This window comes from Gracilinanus agilis, chromosome 3, assembly GCF_016433145.1.
Source record: "Gracilinanus agilis isolate LMUSP501 chromosome 3, AgileGrace, whole genome shotgun sequence".
NCBI classification, from domain to species: Eukaryota; Metazoa; Chordata; class Mammalia; order Didelphimorphia; family Didelphidae; genus Gracilinanus; species Gracilinanus agilis.
The window spans coordinates 227,595,115-227,616,662 of NC_058132.1; the positions used below are offsets into that span (position 1 = coordinate 227,595,115).

General features: G+C 35.5%; 1 protein-coding gene across 1 annotated transcript; it reads left to right on the forward strand.

The window, feature by feature from the left end:
* The first annotated feature begins 1,260 nt into the window (after positions 1–1,260).
* Positions 1,261–21,298, forward strand: SLC40A1 (solute carrier family 40 member 1). Its single transcript, XM_044669708.1, has 8 exons — positions 1,261–1,606; positions 2,326–2,393; positions 8,515–8,674; positions 10,755–10,870; positions 11,850–11,976; positions 15,566–15,811; positions 17,344–18,003; positions 19,602–21,298. Exons 1-8 carry the CDS (start codon positions 1,564–1,566, stop codon positions 19,913–19,915), a joined length of 1,734 nt encoding a protein of 577 aa, XP_044525643.1. The 5' UTR covers positions 1,261–1,563; the 3' UTR covers positions 19,916–21,298.
* Positions 21,299–21,548: the final 250 nt, after the last annotated feature.

Genomic DNA, 21,548 nt, shown 5'->3' on the forward strand with positions numbered 1-21,548 from the left:
AACATTTATTAAATTCCTAATTTGAACACTTAGATATGTGGTGCATAGACAGCTTCGAAGTTAGATCTTCTCCTGATAAGGGCTAAGTGAACCTGGGCAAATCACTTAACCTCTCAGTTTTCTAAGACTAGGTAACTTGTGTTGCAGAGAGGGTGTTGCCTTTCTTTGGAAGAGGCAGTTTACTCTCATGGTAATTCCTTCTATCAAGGAAAAGACAGATCAAGTCCCTAGCCCTACTATGTGGTCAATAATGTTAGGAGACACAAAGACAAAAAAATGAAACTCGAGCAGCTTATATACTTGGGGAGACAACAGTGACCTATATATATATAAGCATAATAGAATAGATACAATATAAATACAAGGTATCTTAACTCTAGGTAAGAGAGAGGGTACTAGCGAGTGGTAGATGAAGCAATGGAAGGCAGAGATAGGATGTTTATGAGTGAAAGGGGAAAGGAGAGCAAGAGCTTGAGAGCGAGAGAGCGAGAGAAGTAACTATGTTAAGAGAGTGACTTGTGCAAGGTATCAAAATGGGAAATCTGGAACTTGAACCTAGCTTTTCCCCTTTAAAATCACATTATTCGTTAGGCTTTCAGAAAGCTGAAGTAAAGAGACTGGCCAGTGATAGTTATTTTCGTGAAATGGACTCGAGAGATTCTTTCTCTGGAAAAAAACAAAAACAAAAACAAAAACAAAAACAAAAAACAACTCGTGCTGATGGCTCAAAGCTTTCACAAAGTGCCATACAACCTGCTCTCCTCCTACCCTCTAGTGCTGGAACCCAGTAGGCGCAGGCAACTTCCTACCAGAGCCCCCCTGGCGGCTCAGGCTGAACATCCCCTCCCTCTCTCTCTCATATCTCCGCCCCCTTCTTCCGAGGCTTGCCTCCACCACTCCCCCCCAGATTCTTTTCTTTGCGCTCCTCCTCAGCATAGGCGAAAACCCGGACAACTGGAATTCCCATCCAAAAATGCTCTCAGGCTTCCCACGTCTCTTTGTGGAGATGCACGTCCTGGAGTCTCGGGACAGCTTTATATTCTTATATTCTAAGGGCGAAGGTTGTGCCTCGCACTCCCTACCGCCGCGAGGGCGTGGATGGATGCGCTACAGCCAGACGGTCAGCGCCAGGCGCTTTCCCGGGTGAGTTAAGTGGGGCAGGCGCTGGCTAGGTGCCAGCCCAAACTCCACCCCCAGGCCGGGATATAAGTGCTCCGGCGGAGGCCCTCTGTGGGTAACAGCCAAGGTAGCTGGGAGCCTCTCTTGAGGCGCCCCAACAGCTTACCCAAGCCTGCCTGCATCGCGCCCCTTGCCATAAGGCTATAGCTTTCCAACTTCAGCTACAGTGATAGCTAAGTTTGGAAAGAAAACAAAGAGAAATCCCGGGGCGCCTTATTTTTTTTTTTTTATTTGCTAGTGTGTTGTTTTTGTTTTGTTTCTTTGCTTTTTGGTGGTGCTATCTCCAGTTATTTGCACTCCAGTTAACGACAAACAACAACAAAACATCAATAGCAGCAGCAAAAGCAGAGGACAAAGAAAAGTCAACCAAGTCCTCCTGGTGTCATGACCCGGACAAATGACCAAAACACTCGTGGAGGATGCTGTGGTGAGTGGGGATGTGAGCAGATCTGTTTATTATGTTTGTTGATCTAATGGGTATGAGTGGGTAAGTAGATTGGTTAGCTTTTTAGCCACAGAGATTTTTTTTCTTTTTTAAGCAATCTTGTATTTTGGTGAGGAATGGGAACAGAGGAATTCATGGCAGCCATAATTTAAAGGTGAGGAAAGAGAGGTCATTTTATCTGCTGCCTGTATAGACATGCCACAGAGGCAGTGTTGGGGACAGTGGCCCAGAAGCCAGGAAGACCTGAGTTCAAGTCTTCATCTGGCACATACTGGTATGTAACCCTAGGCAAATCACTTAAGCTGTCAGAGATCTATGTGGTCCATTGCATTGTAAGAAAGTTTCCTCACCTAAAAGTTCCTTAAACCAATGGAATGTATGGGGATGGTCTGGGGAAGAGTGTATCTGGCTCTGGATAAAAGGCAAAAGAGGAAGTATGCTGAAGGGAGAGCTGTTCTCATTTTATGCAATTCCTCAACTAGTAGGTGTAGTCAAATAAAAAGACTTTATAGCCAAGAAAACAAATTGACTCACTTGTTTTAGGGACCTGGTAAGAAATATAGGGCTAATTTTATGAAATGACAATCAAAATCAGGTATTAAAGAAAGAAAATGATGATCTGAGAGATTTGGTAGTACAATCAAAAAATACCTATCCACAGAAATCAAATGCGCTCTTTCTGCCTTTGTCTCCTTTTGCAGGATCCTTTAAAGAGTATGTTACCTCTGCAAAATTTCTTCTCTACCTTGGTCATTCTCTATCCACCTGGGTAAGTAAAAATGTACTCTAGTGATTGTTACATAAGTTAACAGGTTTTTCCTTAAATTCTGACAATCAAAATCTGACATTGAATTGACTTGTGGTGCTATTAAAGAGCTAAATCACTTAAGTGTTTTTTTTTTAATTTTTTTTTAAACCCTTAACTTCTATGTATTGGCTCCTAGGTGGAAGAGTGGTAAGGGTGGGATTAAGTGTTTGTTTTGACTAGCATTCTTACCATCTTTTCCCCCCATGGTCACTAGTAAATTCCATTTGATGACTATGATATCAACTTTATATAGAATTACATTGAAATAGGATACAGGTGTCCAAAATGCAAAGCCAAACTGACAAAAAATCTTTAAGGTATCAAATATGTGTTGTTTGTATCCTTACTAGATTGGTATAAAGAGTAATGGTGATTCTGTGTTTAAAAAGGAGTGAAGAGAGCATATAACTTCTCTTTCAAAATATTTGAAAGTAGAGAGGGAAGAGGGGAGAGAGACAACATGAATCATGTAACTATGGAAAAGAAATTAAAAAAAAATTTGAAAGTGATTCTCTATTTTTTTTTTTTTTGGTGGAAGTTTGCTTCTAGTATGGGCTCCTAGGGTCTGTACAGAAAGCATCCAGTGATGGCCAGAATTAACATTTATATTTACAAGTAATAGGATCAATGAGAATGAATATTTAGGTACTTAAAAAGGCTGGTCTTATGTTATTAGCTGGTAGCCATCTGTGAAGCAAACCAGTTTGTGGTCAAATGAAGTAAGATGCTTTAACATCAAAAACTACGTAGAAATTATGCCACCAATTTGCCATCTGTGCTACACTAAAATTATATGCCTTGGTTCTGTCATCAGCAAAATGGGAATAATTATACTGGCCAACTTCACAAGGAAGGTAGGTCAGTCCCTAATTGTTGATTTAAGAATCCCTTCATTAATAAACATTGCCTCTCTTTAAAAAAAGAAGTTGAATACATCATACTCATGCATCATGTTATATTAAAAATTAGATGAGAATTTTGAGAGAAGCTGAAGATGATTTTAGGAATTTTTTGTATTTCTAAAGTTTTATATGATTATCTTTGACCCATTAATGAAAGAGGGGAAAAATCTATGCTCTGTGTTTTTATGTAATAAAATATAAACATTTGATCTAACATTTAATAGTAGGCTATCCATTGCGGTTTAAAAAGGCAGGCACATGTCTCTTAAGTCATTTGGGCAGATGAGAGTGACTCTGCAAATAAACTGTAAACAAAGTGTGGTTAGTGTGAGTTGGTTACAGTCCAAACAGCAGATATTCTTATAGTTGCTGTCGGTCTTCTGCTTGGGAAATTGCCCTCAGTAAAGTTAAAACTGTAGCTTGTTTTTAATAAGCAAATATAAACTTGGAAGATCAATAAATGGCAGTAGAATATAATGTTTGTCATTCTTAGATTATTGATAGGACTTAGTCCATGCACTCAGAAGATGCTTCACTTGCAAATATTTAACAAGTTTAAGGTTTATTTCTTTGAGCTTTAGTTAATCAGGTTGGGAGGGTTAGATTGTCTAAAGGGAGACAAATTGCCACTCCAGCAGGATTTTTCAATCACTTGAAAAATTTCCCCTCCACCCACAAAGAGATGACCAGTTAATATAATCCTAAACAACCCAGGCAAAGGGAAAGTTGAATTTAAAATACTCCAAAATTTAGCTTCTCCTCCTCCTCTCATTTTGAACCAAAAAAATATGAAGAGAATCTCAGGTTCTGTATATTTCCTCCAGTGTTTAAACACTAGGAAAACATTTTCTGTAAAGTATTTCATCCTACCATTTGGGAGACTTCTTAGTGGAAAGATTGTCTTCACCTGTTTTTGCTTGGCTAAACTCTATAGTCTAGAGTTGAGTAACTTTTTATTTGCCTGATCATAATTACCAATCAACAAATATTTATTGAGAGCACCTATTCTGTGCCAGTTGCTCTGACTGATTGATATAAAGAAGTGACCTCCAATCACTTAAAATTCTATTAGAGAGACTTATTATCTGTGAAAAGATAATGGACAAATGCTAGCCCCCCCCAATAAAAGCAACAAATTGGTCATCCCAAAAGTCTCTTTAAAACAAAGGGGAAAAAATTTAAAATAGAAGAAATCGAGTCACCTTTAGTTGATCTCCACTTTTTACATTTAAAGAGGTCATTTGTTTAGAAATCGGTGCTCAAAAGTCTGAGCCTGTAACTAACCCTAGCTGTCCTGCCCTCAACTTCAACAAACATTTTTTATACTGTCTCCCTCTCTGTCTCTTTCCCCCTCTCACTCCTCCCTCATTCTTTTCCTTCTTTCTCTCTCCACACCACCCCCTACCTTCTTGAGCCTCATAAGCTATAAGAATCATGATGCTTATATAGTAAATAAACACAATAGAAAATGAAGCACTTATGTAAAATGTGGGTTGTGTGAGGTCTGAGGCAAGATGAAAAATGGTGACTGGGAGGATCAGGGAAGGCTTTGTGGAAAAGGTGTTTGAAAGAGGTTATAAAGAATAAGGAGTATTTCCACCCATTGGGTTTGGAGGTTAATAGAGGAAAAGAGAAGACATTTCAAGTGTAGGGAATCTTGTCCCTCTCAGCAAAGGTAAAGAGATGTCATGGACAAGGGGACCTCAGCAAAAATGTGTATAATTAATAAAGTCAACCCTTATTTTTAGAAGAAAAAAACAACAACAACTCTGTTGGCTACTACTTTACTAACATTAAGGTTAGCAGTTTCATTTTTATAGAATGTTTTAACTGGGAAAGAATTTAGATCATTTAGTCCAACATTTCTTCCCTACCCTGCCATTTAAGAAATGAAGACAGAAGGGGAATGGTCAGAGAATGTGACTTGCCAAAGTTACAGATAGGTAAGTGGCAGAAGTAGGGTTCAAACCCTCAAATTCTGACTCCAAGTCCAGTGTTTATTTTTTCTTTCTTTTTTTGTATCACACAACACTACCTTGTATTTGATGATAATTCCAGAATTCACTGAGACAATATGGAAACAGGCTTCTTTTTGGAATACCTTCCTAAAAGCCTGACATCACAGCCTCAGGGATTACCTTTGATACCACTTTGTCATCATTGTTGTCTCATTATTGCACATTCACTTAAATAGACTAGAATCTGAAATGTCTTAAACGACTGACTTTCTACTTCTATTGGAACTACCTTCTTCCTCCATCAAGGCAATAGCAATGGTATGGAGAGGGGAGTTAAGTATGTGACAAGGCAGGGAGGGAGGAAAGAGCAAGAAGGAAAGAAAATTTGATAAAGTCGTATTCCCATTAGTGCATCTGCTAAAGATGATTCTAAAACCAACTCTTTTTGGAAGAAGTATAGGAGACAAAACAAAAAATTAAAAATTGTATTTCTTAATCTTTAGGTTAGGCAAGAAGAATTTCATTTGCTGATGCAACCTCTTTCTCTTAGCATTTATGTTCCCTTTTGTAGAAAGAACTATCTACTGGTTTGGGTATTCAAATAAAATCTACCTCTCTTTATTTCCTACTTGGTCAAGGGAATTTTTGCCCATATATACACATATGCATCTATATATGTGCTTGTAGATCATGTTAATTTAAAAAGCACATTGCTGAAATGTAATTTGCTTATTTATATATGTACTTTGAATGATTTTGAAAGCCTGCTGTTTTAATTATAGAGTGTTGTAATTTTTAGCGTAGCTGCTTCTTGGTTAATTTTTAAGCAAAACAAACTTCCTATCTGTTTTTTTTCTCAAATGAAACTCCCTGCCCCACTTTCTCTGTGTATTCTTCTTTATTTGTCTGATTTCCAAAAAAACTTTCCACTTTTCACCATCAAATAATGCATTACTGTGATTAATTTCTCTTCAAAGCTCTGCTAAGTTCATAGTATAAATAGAATAATATAAATCATTTTTCACGTTTTGTTTACCCTTGCTAATCTCTTTATAACCTGTTCTTGCCAGTTTTACAGCTAAGATACAATAAACATGATTTCCCCCCTCTAAAACCAAAAAGTCATTGCTTGAGATCTTCCCCTAATCAGACCTGGGCATATGTTAAATTAAAAAAAATTGGGGGCTAAATAAACATCATGACATAGATATAAATACATTATAACAGATTTCTAACACAGGAGATCTTAATTGTAATAGATCCTTTTGTTATTTGTTACTGTGATTTTAATTTTATTTTTTTATATTCTAAGAAACTTAAGAATACTTGTCTTTCAAAGTCAACAGTTATTTGTTAGTACAATGTTCAAGAGTTAAAATTGGCAATCCTGATAAACCACAGGAAGACAGATTTAATCAACAACTGTTTTCCCTGCTCTATCCCTCATTTCCACTGGGCAACATACTTTTGGGTGCACCAATACTGAGAGAACTAAGAGAGACTTAGTGTATTAGGAACATGCTAGCATGTCATCAGAGTGAGTAAGACCTATAATTGATTCATCCTAGTATTTAATCTTCGACAATGACATTCAGGTGTCTATTTTGATAGAAGGGGCTTGTCTTCCCTAACCTCTGAGGCTAACATCAAAGATTTCTCAGATGATTCTACTTCTCTTGAATAATCCATTCATGGATCTATTAATTCATCTAAATCCTTCTTTAGATTCTATTTTCAGTTTATTCTGTCTCTGGTACATTTGAGTTCTGTGAGCATTTTACCTACTCAGCAGGGATCAATGCTTTAGAAAATAAAAATATCACCCCTTGAATGTCATAATGATTTATTTTTCAACAAGCATTTATTTCTAAAATAGTTCGAGTGTTTTGAAAGCTTTCACACATGAGATAACGTGTTTGTGTAACAATTTAGGCCTTTTACTGATTCTTTCCATTCAATGTCGAAATTGGCACTGGTTAAATTTATCTTTCTGCATCTAGCTGCCTTTCCTGTTAAATATTTTGTTCTTTTGTAAAATTACCACAGGGAATCAATCATATCACAGAATCTAAGAGTTGGGAAGGATCTTAACATCATCAAGTACAACCCTTTAATCTTACAGATGAGGAAACTGGCCTTTGATGTTTGTTTATTGAACTCTTAAAAATAACTTCACTTATATTAAATGTTCACTTTGTGCTGATTTCTGTGGAACATACACTTGGGGGGTGGTGTAATACTGAGTTTCAATAAAACATTGTCACTTCTTCCAATTTAACTATAGTTCTGTAGCATAGTTTTACTATTTGAGAGTGAGTTTGATTTCATCCAAGTTTTTGTTATTTCTACAAGTATTGGTGCACCCATAAGTGTGATGCCCAGTGGAAATAAGGGATAGAGCAGGGGGAAACAATTGTTGATTAAATCTGTCCTCCTGTGGTCTATCAGGATTGCCCATTTTAACTCTTAAATATAGGGCTATCAAGTAACTATTGATACTGAGAGACAAAAATGTATCATAAGAGTTGTGGATTTATTTTTTCCTTTTTAAAAAAAATCCTTACCTTCTATCTTATAATCAATACTGGGTATTGGTTTTAAGGCAGAAGAATGGTAAGGGCTAGGCAATGGGGGTTAAGTGACTTGCCCAGGGTCACACAGCTAGGAAGTGTCTGAGACTAGATTTGAACCTAGCACCTTCCGTCTCTGGGTTTGGCTCTCAATCCACTGAGCCACCCAGCTGCCCCCCTCAAAGAATCTTTTCTTAGTTCCCTACTTACCCATTCTGGCTTCCACCTCCAGATGCTTCCCCTATGAGATTACCTTTAATTTACATTGTATGTGCAGTATTCCTTCCGACTTCTTTCAAGTGTCTATTAAAACACCACCTTCTACAGTAAGTCTTTCCCAACCCTCTTTAATTCCAGGGTCCTCCTCTTTTAATTTTTCCTATTTATCCTATACGTACTTTGTCTATATCTAGTTATTTGAATGTTGTCCTCCCCATTAGAATATAAGCTTCTTGAGAGCAGGGACAATCTTTTGCCTTTCTTTGTATCTGCTTCTATCTTGTCTGACACTGATATGTAAGTTGGTAATGTCTCACTGGGGATTCTTAGCTGGAAGGGGTACTTCCAATAAGAAAGCAGTTTTCTGTATATAATTATCTAGAAAATGAAAACACTAATGAACTCTTCCACTTCCATTTTTTTTTTATTCAAGGGAGATCGGATGTGGCATTTTGCAGTATCTGTGTTTCTTGTTGAACTCTATGGAAACAGCCTGCTCTTAACAGCTGTCTATGGACTGGTGGTGGCAGGCTCTGTTCTGGTTCTGGGAGCCATCATTGGAGATTGGGTAGACAAGAATCCAAGACTGAAAGGTTGGTATTCTTTAAACCCATCCTCTTCAATTCAAGGAGATTTTCCTGATCCTTATTTAAAATGAGGGGAGAAGAAAGGAAGTCAGTGTACCATCTAATTCGTGATGAGAAAGATTGTGCCAGGAAAAAAAGTTTTTTCTTTCTGCAAAATCTTCAACTGTTTCTTCCATAGTAGCAGTTGTGACCAAATTAGAGTATTTTTAAGTATATGAAGCACTTCAGTCCAGCAAGTATTTCTTAAGTACTTACTATATGCCCCTCGATGGCAGCATTTTCTAAGCATATATGTGTTGTGTGTGGTGGTGGTGGTAGAGTTCCTGGATCCTGGAACCTGGACCAGCAATGCCTGATACAGTTGTACTCAGGGAATAAATAAAAGACTTTAAAAATACCTCTAGTTCCTGGTAAAGTCCAAATGTTAATAATTAACATCAAGTGATATAATGTTAAACATTAGAAGCTGGCTTGACTCAGGCTTGATTTCTCTTGAAAATGCTATAGAATCCTTTTATAAGACTACTGCTGGGGATAGGATGTATAACCACCTTACAGGCAATCTGCTTTAATATGGTGGGGTTTTAGAGAATTTGAAATCTTAAAGTCCCTTATCAGTGCAAGGTTTTTTATCTGTATCTATGGAGAAACAGGCCATGTTATGCCGGAATATGTTGTTTTTGTTAGACGTTGTTATTTACACACTTTTCTCCATACTGCAAATTGGAGACTTTAGTTCAACACAGCCAAGAAATTAATCAAACGATTGAACAGTTTTAATTGTCTACTGACACAGGGCAGTGTAGATGGCCAATGCAGATAATTCAGACAAAAATTTCCTGAATTACCCACTCAATTGTAACAAAAAAGGTCCGACAAGATTGTTAGAAGTTCTAGAGGAAAGCAAAGTTAACTTTTAATTTTTCTGGGTTCCAGATCAGCTCTCTGAAGGAAAGTTCTGTGTCCTAATTTTTTATCCTAGTTATTTTGTGTGTTACAAGCTGGGTGGGTGGGGCATACTAATTTTTTGAATAACTCATAATTTTAACACTGGTAGCTATAGCCTTCTTATAGTAATAAAAAAATTGAGGAATAGGAAAAGAAGGTTTTTAAATTTATTTTTTACTTATATAACAATATATAATTTTCCAAATGCTTCCAGAAGTAATAGCCCTATGAGGTATGTGGGGCAGACATTCTCTTCATTCTTTAGATGAAAATCCTGAGGCACAGAAAGAGAAAGGGAATTGCCAAAGGTCACATAAGTAACAACGGGAAAATTGGGATTTCCAATAGATTGCAAGCTTCTTAAGGAAAAGGACTGTCTTTTGTCTTTTTTTGTACCCCCAGCCCTTGACACAGTGCTTGGCACATAACACATGCTTATTTATTTATTAGAATGTTTATTGATTGACTGAATCCAGGTTTTCTGACTCTAATCCTGGACTTCTAAGATTCTCCAAGTCTAGATTAATTCCAGATTTCTGATTCTTTCCTTTCTGACCGGCTCTACTTTTCACTGTAGGAATACTAAAATTTGAGAAAAATGTAACTAATGATTTATCAACAACAAAAATTTGTTAATAAAAGCATAAACAATTTCTATATTCTTGGCAAATTTCTCCATGTATGATTTTGTCTTGTAGGCTTTGGTTCATCATGTAGGAAACTACTAATTCTAGATGTTAGTGCAGACAGTTTCATCCAGTTTCATCTATGAATCTTAAGTAAGATATAATAGTACCAGTGGGGATTTTATTCCTCCTCGAATCAGGATATTTTAAAAAATAATAAACTGAAAGAAATTATTTCTCATGTAATCTTTTAGGAATTGGTCATTATGAGTGACCATAGTCCACCTTATCTTGTGGGTAAGTTATGTTTGATTTAGAGTATGTTGGGGGGGTGTAGGGAATAGCTGAGATGGGATTTATTTCAGTGAATTGGTAGAGTTGTTTTTTGTATGTATATAGGGATATGCTACTTTGTGCAATTATATCTTCAAGTAATTCTAACTCTAAAGTCAAACTAAACATTTTTTGTGTCTAATATGCAATCTTTTTTTCTCCTCTCTTCCTTGCTGTAGTGGCTCAGACTTCTTTGGTTGTGCAGAATGTTTCAGTCATTGTGTGTGGCATCATCCTGATGATGGTTTTCTTACATAAAATTGACCTTATGACCATGTATAATGGATGGATTCTTGTAAGTTCTCAAATACTTTAATGAAAAGATATTAACAAGTGGTTGTCATAAAAGATTTAAGCATGTTTTCTGCTTTTAGTTCTGTTCATAAGGTTTCAGCACATTGTTATTGAGATTTGTCTATTGCTTATAAGGAACTACACACACATTGGGGTTCATCAATACTATAAAGTTCAGACACATGGTATGATGAGTGGACTGAATTAAGTGATTTCTCAGGAGCCCTTCATATTGTGATTTTATGGTGGTGGCTCCACTGAGAAAAGAGGAATGGAATATGATGAAAAACAAAGTGCTTAATGTCATTTATTGAAATTAGACCATGAGGAGAGAGCACATAATTCTACATTTCTTTCTATGGGCATAAGCCTAAGACAAGGGTTAAGGAAAAGAATAAATATTTTAATTGTGCAAGACACTGGGTTAAACAATTTTACAAATATTAATTGATTTGATTCTCCCAACAATATTTAGTAGGCACTATTGTCATCTCCATTTTACAGTTGAGGAAACTGAGGCAAGTAGATTGTAAATGACTTGCTCAAGTTCACACAGCTAGTAAGTATCTGAAGCCAAATTTGAACTTGGCTCTTCCAGACTCCATGTCCAGCAGTGCTGAATCCACTGATCAGCCTTGTTGCCTCAACTATATGTAGGGAGGGCATACTCCATGAACATGTTTTTAGCTATTTTTCCTTAAGTTGTTTTTATTAACATGTCAGCATTTATTTAAATTCTGTTAAACACATGACCTAAGATGAAGAAAATGCATAAGTTTCGAAGTACTTTCTAGCCTTAGAGAACCTCTGGCTAGCACATTTTACTAATGTTTATAGAAAATAAAATGGTTTCTAGCAAATGAATGTTAAAATTTGAATTATTTAATCATATTACCAAAGAATAATGTGTAAAGTTGTTGTAAAAGAAGTTCTTTGGGATTAGAATTTTAACTCTAACTTCTTTCTTTGTGATTCTTTAGACTTCCTGTTATATCCTGATCATCAGTATTGCAAATATTGCAAATTTGGCCAGCACTGCTACTGGGATCACAATTCAGAGAGACTGGATTGTTGTTGTTGCAGGGGATGACAGAAGCAAATTAGCAGGTAAAATGTAATAGACTTTAGTTGCTTCCCCCCCCCCCCCCACACACACACACACTTTTCTCTTCACCTTCTTTAACTGGACTTGTTATCTAAGGAAATATGCTTAAGTTGGTGGTGACAAAGAAGTCTGTAGGCTTTTTTTTATGTTCAGAAACCAATAATGATAGTTGGAAAATACAGTACTTTTGTAGCCAGATTCTTAATATCAGTTTAAACCCAAACAACTATAACAAAATTGGTTTGTGCCGCAATGATAAATTTACAAACTGCTCTTAACATTATATTAAAAACTAAAAGAGATGGACAATGTCTCTTTTGTACTCTCTTGATTCTGTTGGTTTGAATTATTGTTTTTTTCTCTCATTATTGAGAACAAGTAGTTGATTGCTGTCTTCAGAGCCAGGAAGACCAGGCTTTAACTTTCACTTCTTACCCACAATGGCTGTTGTGATCCTGGGCAAACCACTTAATCTTTTACTGTTCTAGATTGGCGATGTCAAGCTCATATAGAAATTGACCCTCTATCCCCACTATACTTTGTATTTCATTAAATGTTCCCCGGTTACAATTTATCAAAGAAAGAAGTGGCAAACTGCTCTAGTATCTTTGCCAAGAAAACCCCAAATGGGGTCACAAAGAGTTGGACACAACTGAACACAAAATAACATTTTAACCTATTTCTGGTGGTACAGGAAGTGTTGTGGGCAGTCTACAGTCTACCCAAGTATCTACTCTAAACAACTTTATAGAACTACAATAAATTGGAGGGGAGGTACCAACCTACATTGATGGTTGTTCCCTATCCCAATGAAATCACAGGTCCAGTTTTTATTCTTTAGAACATGAGAGGCAGGATTGCATACTAGTCCAGGCTAGATTGCTGGACTTAGAATCAGGAAGAACTGAGTTCAGAGTTCCTCTCTTACTCTTATTGGCTATGGAACCCTTACTTCCTACTCCTTTAATTTGCCTCAGACAAATTAACTGCTAATCCACTAAATTAAAAATTGGTCACCATTGACGTTGGTGGAGGGAATTTCTGCCCCAATTGACTTAAAATAGTAAAAGATTGAAAAAAAATGATGACTAATGAATGTTATTCATTTCTAAGGACATCACACTTTCTCCAAAGACTGAACAAGGTATTTTTATTTAATACCAAAAAACTCTTATCATAATAGCTTTAATCAATACCCTTTTATTTGAGAATGTACTATCTGTAGACAGTGTTATAGTAGACATTATTTGGGATACTAAGGAAACAGACACTATATAACCCCTGCCTAAAGGAGTTTAAAATATTAATTCTAGATATGGAAAACCATATTGGTCTCAATATAAATCACCTTTCTTGCCCCTCAAACCGAGTATCCTGTAATCCATGTTCTCTTTTAGCATAAAATATAATGTTTTTCCAAAGAGCTCTCATTTCAGGGGTGTGCCTTATATTTAGAGGAAGGTAGACCAATATTTAAAAGAACTAAGAAGACTTAAAAAAACCATTGTAGAGAAAAATGAGTTAAAACACTTCTAATGAGGCTCAGAGCCGTTCATTCCACTTGGCTCTCTTTTAATCAGGAAAAAGGTTTTTGGAGATACTAACTTTGACTAGGGCTTTGCAGAAGGGATTAAGCAGGTATAGAATATTCAAGAATAAGGAAGTTGGACCATGCAAGTTGTTGGCAGTGGGTTTCCTGAGCAATATTACAGTAAATTCATAACAATAGATGACAAAAGAGGAACCATAGTTAATGGAAGACCTAAAAGGCTAAGAGACGAGTCTGGATTTGATACAGTAGGGGGACTTTAAGATTTCTTGAGTAAGGGAATATTTTTTGGTAGCAGCGTAATAACTTGAATGGTAATGCTATGGTGCCTTTAGGGACCTGTATGTACCTGCCAACAATTTAGTGCAGGAGAATGCAGCACAGAAGACTTTTACCTGTGTATCACTTAGAACTAAAGTAATGGTTTTAATTTTGTCATTAACCTTTCTTCTCACAAGCAGATTTAATACTTAGCATATCATATCTGTTTTACATATTGAACTCTAAGATAAGGCCTAGCCCTTCTGGAATGCAGGTCCCTATAGGTGTGACTCATTCTGAGCTTTGTTTTTTTCCTCTTAAAGTTCCCCTCATACTGATTTTTCTCTTTTTTAGAATTCTTCTTCTTCTTCTTCTCCTTTTTTTTTTTTTTTGTAGTCTAGTTCCTTTAGGCAATGAATAATTTTAAAAATACTTAAGTGGTTGACCATCATGTACTCAACTTCTTAAAATAACTGCTCATTAGTGCCTCCTTTTCAGGGGTTCTATGTATACACCCATATATCTGCATTTTTATTGTCTCCTAAAACAAAAATTAAATATGTTAAAGAAAATCTTTTTTTTACCATTTGCTTTTATATAAATTGATTTCTTAGCTAAAATGTTGGCATATATTTTTTCCTACTTTTCCAAAGCATAGTTTTCAAGGGTGTCTTCCTAGCCTATTTTGTCTTAAATTTCAATCTAATATCTAGTTTGATTTCTAAGTTAAAAATGATTTCATATTCAGTTAGTGACTTATAGTATGTGCTATTTTTTTCAATGAATCCTTGCTATTTTAAATTCTCATTTTACTTGTCCTTCCCTTTAAATGTAGTTAGTATTTAGTTTCAAGGATTAGATATTACAAATATAGCACAAAGCTCAGAAAATGAAATTTAGATACTATTGATAGAACTTAATTTTTTCTATTTGAAAATAATTACAAGTTTAGTAGAAGGAATAGTTGTACAGGAAACCATCAACACATAATAGTAATTAAACTGAAAATTGTTTATAATTACAAAATGAGGCAGAAAATTAACATGACCATATCTATCCAAATTAAAACCAGTCACACTTATTTTGATCTTTTAGATGAAAGGGTTTTTTGATCCAAATAATCCAGTTATTTGTTTTTATTTAACGCTTGTTTCCTGGCCATGTAAAAAATATAGAAGATGGAATCTCAATTACCACACATTTATTAAGTGATTATTATGTTTTAGGCAATTAAATCACCGTGAAAATAGCCTCATTTAAAAATCAATATTACCTTAGCTTCTCTAGGAAACATGTCAAAGTTCTTTTGTTATCAATAGGCATTGTATATTCACCAGTCTAATGGGCCCAACTAGAACGTAATTGACTAACAGAAGGAATTAGAAAAAATATTAAAGATAGTTTTTTTCTAATCATAGGCTTGGCATTTATGTAGTGCATTTCTCTAAAGGTGCTGTGAACCACATATAGAATCTTGCTAATTCTCACCCTAGCCCTGCAATATAGAAAATGACAAGAGAAGTAGGTTTCAGGCCTGGGTTTTCTTTCACGTAGAATGACTTTTTCTGTTTTGAAACTTAACAAATGTATGCATTTCCAAGTATACAAAAAAGAGACATTATAACAATTAAAAAAGCAATATTTCTACCAAAAAAGTACTTTGAAACTATTTAAAAAAATAACGTGAGATTAGGTCTATGTCTTGATGTCATACAAATGATTTTATCTGTTTCTTTTATAGATTTTTTTACAAATGTCTTTCATTAAATGATTTTTCACAGATATGAATGCTACAATAAGAAGAATCGACCAGTTAAATAATATTCTGGCCCCAATGGCTGTTGGTCAGATAATGACATTTGGCTCTCCAGTGATTGGCTGTGGGTTCATTGCTGGATGGAATTTGGTCTCCATGTGTGTGGAGTACTTCTTACTTTGGAAAGTTTATCAGAAAACTCCAGCTCTGGCTTTGAAAGCCCTTCCAAAAGCAGATGAAACCGAACTGAAACAATTGAATTTACAGAAAGGTATTCTCAAAAAAAAAAGATCAAACCTTGTATCCCTTTAATCAAACCAAATGATTTTGAACATATTCTGAGTTTCAGAAAGCATTCAAGACCTCTAAGGAGGTAGTTTGTTTAGTAGGTAGAGAGTTGGACCATAAAACTAGGAAATTCTCAGTTCAAGTCCTCCATTTGACCTATGCTAGCTTATTGTTCTCAGGTAAGTCATTTAACTTCTCATTGCCCCAGGAAAATTTGTAAGACTATGGGAGAAGGGTGCAGTTAGATAGCTCAGTGGGTAAAACTCTAGGTTTGAGATAAGAGGATCCAAGTTCAAATGTGACCTCAGATAATTCCTAGCTATATGACTCTGGACAAGTCACTTAATCCCAATTACTGCTCTTCTCTTTTAGAAGTGATAGATAGGATAGATAAGATAGAAGGTGAGGGTTTTGAGGGGGGGAAAAAGACTATAAGAGAAGGTGTACACTTGCTTTTGTAGAAGGGTATTCCTTATCCAGGATTTCTCTTTCCTAATGGTTCCTAAAAGGGGATAAAGATAGAGACTGAACCTATCAGGACCTCAAACTTAAATTTGGCACTTGAGATTAAGAATAAAACATCTTATTTAATGAGGCAAAACCCAGACTTTCTTGAATCCATTTGGGTCTTGTCAAGCATGGCTATCTCCTGACTACCTGGTGCTATAAGTAGTGAGGAAAGGAGGCTTGACCTGTGAATTTGAGATATGGGGAGGACAAAAGGGTAGAATTTTTGGGATATATTAAGGCAGACTTATTGGGGGGGGGTTGACTTGACAGCAGGAAAAAAAAGTGAAGAAGTGATAAAAAAAAAAAAGAAGCACTTTGAAGAAACCAGTGAGCTTACAAGCTTTTTAAAACACTTATTATCTAAGGAACTGTGCTAAATACTTAAGAGGCAGAGAAAGGCATGCCCTCAAGGATGTTACATTCTAATGAGGGAAACAACATGTTAAAAAAGAGAAAAGAGAGGCAGCTACTGGTGGTGCTATGCTTAGAGAGTCAGGCTTGGAGATGGGTGGTCCTGGGTTTAAATCTAGCCTCAGATGCTTCCTAGCAGTGTGACCCTGGATAAGTCACTTAAATGCTATTCCCTAGCTCTTGTCATTCTTTTGCCTTGGAACTGATATTTAGTATCACTTCTACCACAGAATTAAAAAAAGAAAGAATAAAAGAAGGAACAAATATGACTATTATTTAAGAGATATCATTAAAATGTAGGTGTTACACCTTTTTTTTTTTTTTAGAAAATTCTTTAGCAGTTCATACTATATCTTGCTTTTTGAGCAGAATGTTCAAATTATTATTGAAATAAATTACATAGTTTAATAAAATAACAGAAAATGTGATTCAAATAAAATAATAAAAGAACACATTATAGTTGGGGGAGTAGAAGAATAACGATAAGGTTTTTATGTATAGTTATAAAGTAACTTGCTGAATGGCTTGCATTGTTCTTCTAAACTAAATAGTTAAGAATCAACGTGTTTTTTTTCTTCTTGTTATTTTAAACAGATATTGAGTCAAAAGCCCAGGAGGGATCCCATCTGATGGGTGAAAAAGATCCTAAGAAGTATGAGTTTGAGAACGAAAAAGAGCCTGGTTGTGCTTCCCAGATAGCAGAACCTTTCCGTACTTTCCGTGATGGATGGATCTCATACTACAACCAATCAGTGTTTTTGGCTGGCATGGGTCTTTCTTTCCTTTATATGACTGTCCTGGGCTTTGACTGTATCACTACTGGCTACGCTTACACTCAGGGTCTGAGTGGCTCAGTACTCAGTCTTCTCATGGCAGCCTCAGCCATCACTGGTATTATGGGAACAGTGGCTTTCACCAAACTACGTCAAAGGTGTGGCCTGGTTCGAACAGGTGTGATCTCTGGAATAAGCCAGATGGCCTGTTTGACCCTGTGTGTGATCTCTGTTTTCATGCCTGGAAGTCCTTTGGATTTATCAGTTTCTCCCTTTGAAGACATCCGTACTAGATTAATTCAAAGTGAGGAATTGCGCCAAATAGTACCTACAGAAAGACCTGAAACTTCCTTCTCAACTGGAATGCACAACTTACTAAATGAGTCTTATCCTACTAAGGGATACCCAGAAATGAGTCCTAAGCCTGTGTCTTTAATCTCTGTCAGTCTGCTCTTTGCAGGGGTCATTGCTGCTAGAATTGGTAAGGAAGTTTTGTTTTGTTTTGAAATATATCTATCACTTAAAAAAAAGGCAAATGATTCAGTGATGCAAGAATAAAGAGAGTTGTTCCCTTGAATATTTTTAAAGTAGCATTTAATATTCTTAGGTAATACTAAGCATATCCAGATGTTTAGGGCTTAAGGATATTTCTGAATATTCTTAATTCTGATATGTTAATTCAGGTAGCAACAAACATATTAAGCTTTTATTTGTCTTTCCCCTCACCTATACTATTCCTTATCTTTTTTCCATTAGAATTTGTTCTTTAAGAAATCTTAATGGTTGGGAAAAAAACAGTGGGCTGTTCACTGCTCCATTACACTTTTACTTGGAAATTCAGAATTTTTGTAGCTATACAACCCAAGTCATAGATTTTTTTACTTGTATTTTTTTCTCAGTATAGTTCCATGAAAATCAGGAAGTGTTTGGTGGTGTTATTCAGAAAAAGAATAGATGATGATTGCTATCTTTTTTGTTGATTTTTTTGTTGTTTTTCATAGATTTACAGGGAAAATAAGTTCACAGAGTTAGAATTACTTACAGAGCAAATTTAAGCAGTAATTAAGTGTTAGCATGTTATTTCTAGACTTCTTCCTAGAAATGAAATTGTATTTATCTTGTGGCATTAAATGAGTGCACTAATTTATCAGACATATCAATATTCAGTCAAGGCAGACTTATTATAAAGAATCAAGCCTAGAAGTAGAGAGTTTACTAATTAAGTTATAAGGAGAACTTAAGCCCTTCATCATGAATATACAAATGCTATTATTTCTAGTAATCTTTAAGTATGATATCCCAGATTGGATTCCAGAGATTTCCTTCCACACTGTATACTATACTTGCTTAATCACTAGCAGGATAAAATTGTGTATATATTTGGTTCTTCATAAACATGTTATTTGCGTTGGTTTGAATAGCTTAAGGAATTAAGACATTAGCAAATTAAAAAAAAATCCTTCTGGGAACAAATAACTTTGGATTTAGAGTTTGAAAACAGTATAGATCATCTAACCCTATATACCCTCATTTTATAGATAAGGAAAAATAAGGAGAGCCTTTCTGTCTTGTCCAAGATTACACAGTTGGTAAACAGTAGGTCTGAGATTTGAACTTTGATCATCTGAAAATAAATTCATTTTTCTTCCTACTATATACCATAAGTGTCAGTTGCTATAAGGTTAAAGAATTTAGGCTTGTACCCTAACTGCAACCTGTGAAATGAAATGTTGGGCAAATTTTTGAACTTTCCAGAGAACTTTATGGACTTCAGTTCTTATCAACAATGAAGGATTTGAATTCAGCAACCTTCATTCTTCTTTCTAGCTTTAAATCCATGATCTTTAAGAAGGACTCACATTTATATGGCATTTAAAAACTTTGATAATTTTCCCTTACATAAAATCATGCCAGGTAGATGGAAAAATATTCTTATCTCCCTCTTTTACATGTGAATAAATTGGAGACAATAGTGTCAAATCTTTATTGTACAAATAAATGAAATTTGAAAAATGTGATCATGAATCAAATATGCAAAAAATGAAAGCATTTCAAATATTTTTTTTACTGTCATTACAGGTCTTTGGGCCTTTGATTTGACTGTGACACAGTTGCTGCAAGAAAACGTAATAGAATCGGAACGAGGCATTATAAATGGTGTACAGAATTCTATGAACTATCTTCTAGATCTTATTCATTTCATCATGGTCATCTTGGCTCCCAATCCTGAAGCTTTTGGTTTACTTGTATTGATTTCAGTCTCTTTTGTGGTAATGGGCCATATGATGTATTTCCGCTATGCCCAGAAAACTCTGGGAAATCAGCTCTTTGTTTGTTGTTCTGATACAAAAACAGTCTCCAGTGAAGCAGAAAATAATGTGTCTGTTGTATAGTGCAGTTCATTGCTGCTACCCCTGTTACGGAATTGTAGTACCAGTCCTTATTTTAGGGCACCCATAAATGGTCAAAATGTTTCTTTTGAGTTTATCACAGTAAGCCTTAAGAGGGGGTAAGCTTCAAAGAAACTAAAAATGTGTAAATATGATGTAAGGAATCTCTTTCATATCTAGAGATTAAACTCCTAGGAAAAATACCCCACCAACTGAAATTTAGGGAGTGTATTGGTATTGCTGATGGTCCTTTTTTGCCCCTTTTCTCCTAGGTTCTAGAATAGAAAAGAGATGTTTATGCTTTAATATGGTTGCTCTTTGATAGATGTCCATTGTTTATCCATTTATATGCTCTAGAATTCAGATACATTGCTTGACCTCTAAAATGGCAGTTGTACTCATTCTTCTTGAGGAAGGCTAGCCTCATGTTCCTTTTATCTTGTCATCATTTAAATAGAATTATTAAAAATAATTTCTCCTCCAACCATGAAAATTGGAGTTTGCTAGCCTGGTCTCAGTATTATCCCATTTATGGTAAGAGTTTGTGAAGCACATGGAAAGTTTTGAAATCAACTAGTATTCTCTTGCCATGGATATTTTGGTTAAACTTGGGAAAGCACCTTTATTTTTGTTATTACCATAGGGTTCAGAATAGAGCAAAGTATCATATTACACATATGTAGCATTTCATATAATGAACTAGCATATAAGCTGCAGATATAGTTATAAGATAGCATTATAACCATCTTTTCCTAAGGATGCAAGGCATGCTGAAAGTAGTCTTCATATGGCAATAATCAGATAACGTAAACTAGGAGCTAGAAAAGAACATGAAAAGGGGGTGTATCTGAATTGTACTCCTGCCACTGAATTAAATCAACTCTGCAAACTTGGATTATAAGTGTCTCAACTCTAAACAGTTCAGAATAAAGTATAAAGAACAAGGAAGTTCTTGGCAAAGTTTTTGTTTTATAAACCATCTGACTTGCTAAACAGACTTTTAGTAAGGCAGTGGTATCCTTTTTGTAACCAGAAACTATTTGTACCCTTTTATATCCAGAAACTATTTTAAACTGGTTGTATAGTAAGAATAGGTTCATAAATGTGTTCCATCTAAATGTCTTTAGAAGAAAAATGAAGAATGTTTGCATTTTGCTTTATAAGTTTTACCAGTGATTATTGAGTATGCCAGCACCAGGTTGGTACTTTGGCATTAGCCATTGATGCACTTTCATGGAGACTGCAATATGTTGCTATGAGCACTTTTCTTTTTTGTTGTTAATGCTTAATCTTTTCCTTCTTCCCTTTTCGTTTTATCTACAGTATGACCATGTGATTTACTTTGTTGTAAAGAAAATCTTTGTAATAAATATTTCTATATAAAAATGTTTCCAAAATGTTTTCCTTAAACACTTGGATAGACTGTTTGCTATAGTTTTGTTTCAACAGTTTTCACCCCCTTTATGTTGATGTGAATGGACATACAGAGGTCCTTCAGACATACTTAGATGGAGACTAGATGGTGAGGAAATATTTGATTGTATGGGCTAGTGTGATATAGTTAGGGGAGTATGATCATTTGGTGTCATCCACTAGTGAGTGACATAAAACCTTGCTTCATATTTCACTAAAAAAT

Bases quoted from the DNA above. Each gene is read 5' to 3' on its own strand.
- SLC40A1 (XM_044669708.1), top strand. From the start codon at position 1,564: ATGACCCGGACAAATGACCAAAACACTCGTGGAGGATGCTGTG. The intron at 1,607-2,325 runs GTGAGTGGGGAT...CTCCTTTTGCAG, and splicing joins CACTCGTGGAGGATGCTGTG to GATCCTTTAAAGAGTATGTT. The intron at 15,812-17,343 runs GTATTCTCAAAA...TATTTTAAACAG, and splicing joins ACAATTGAATTTACAGAAAG to ATATTGAGTCAAAAGCCCAG.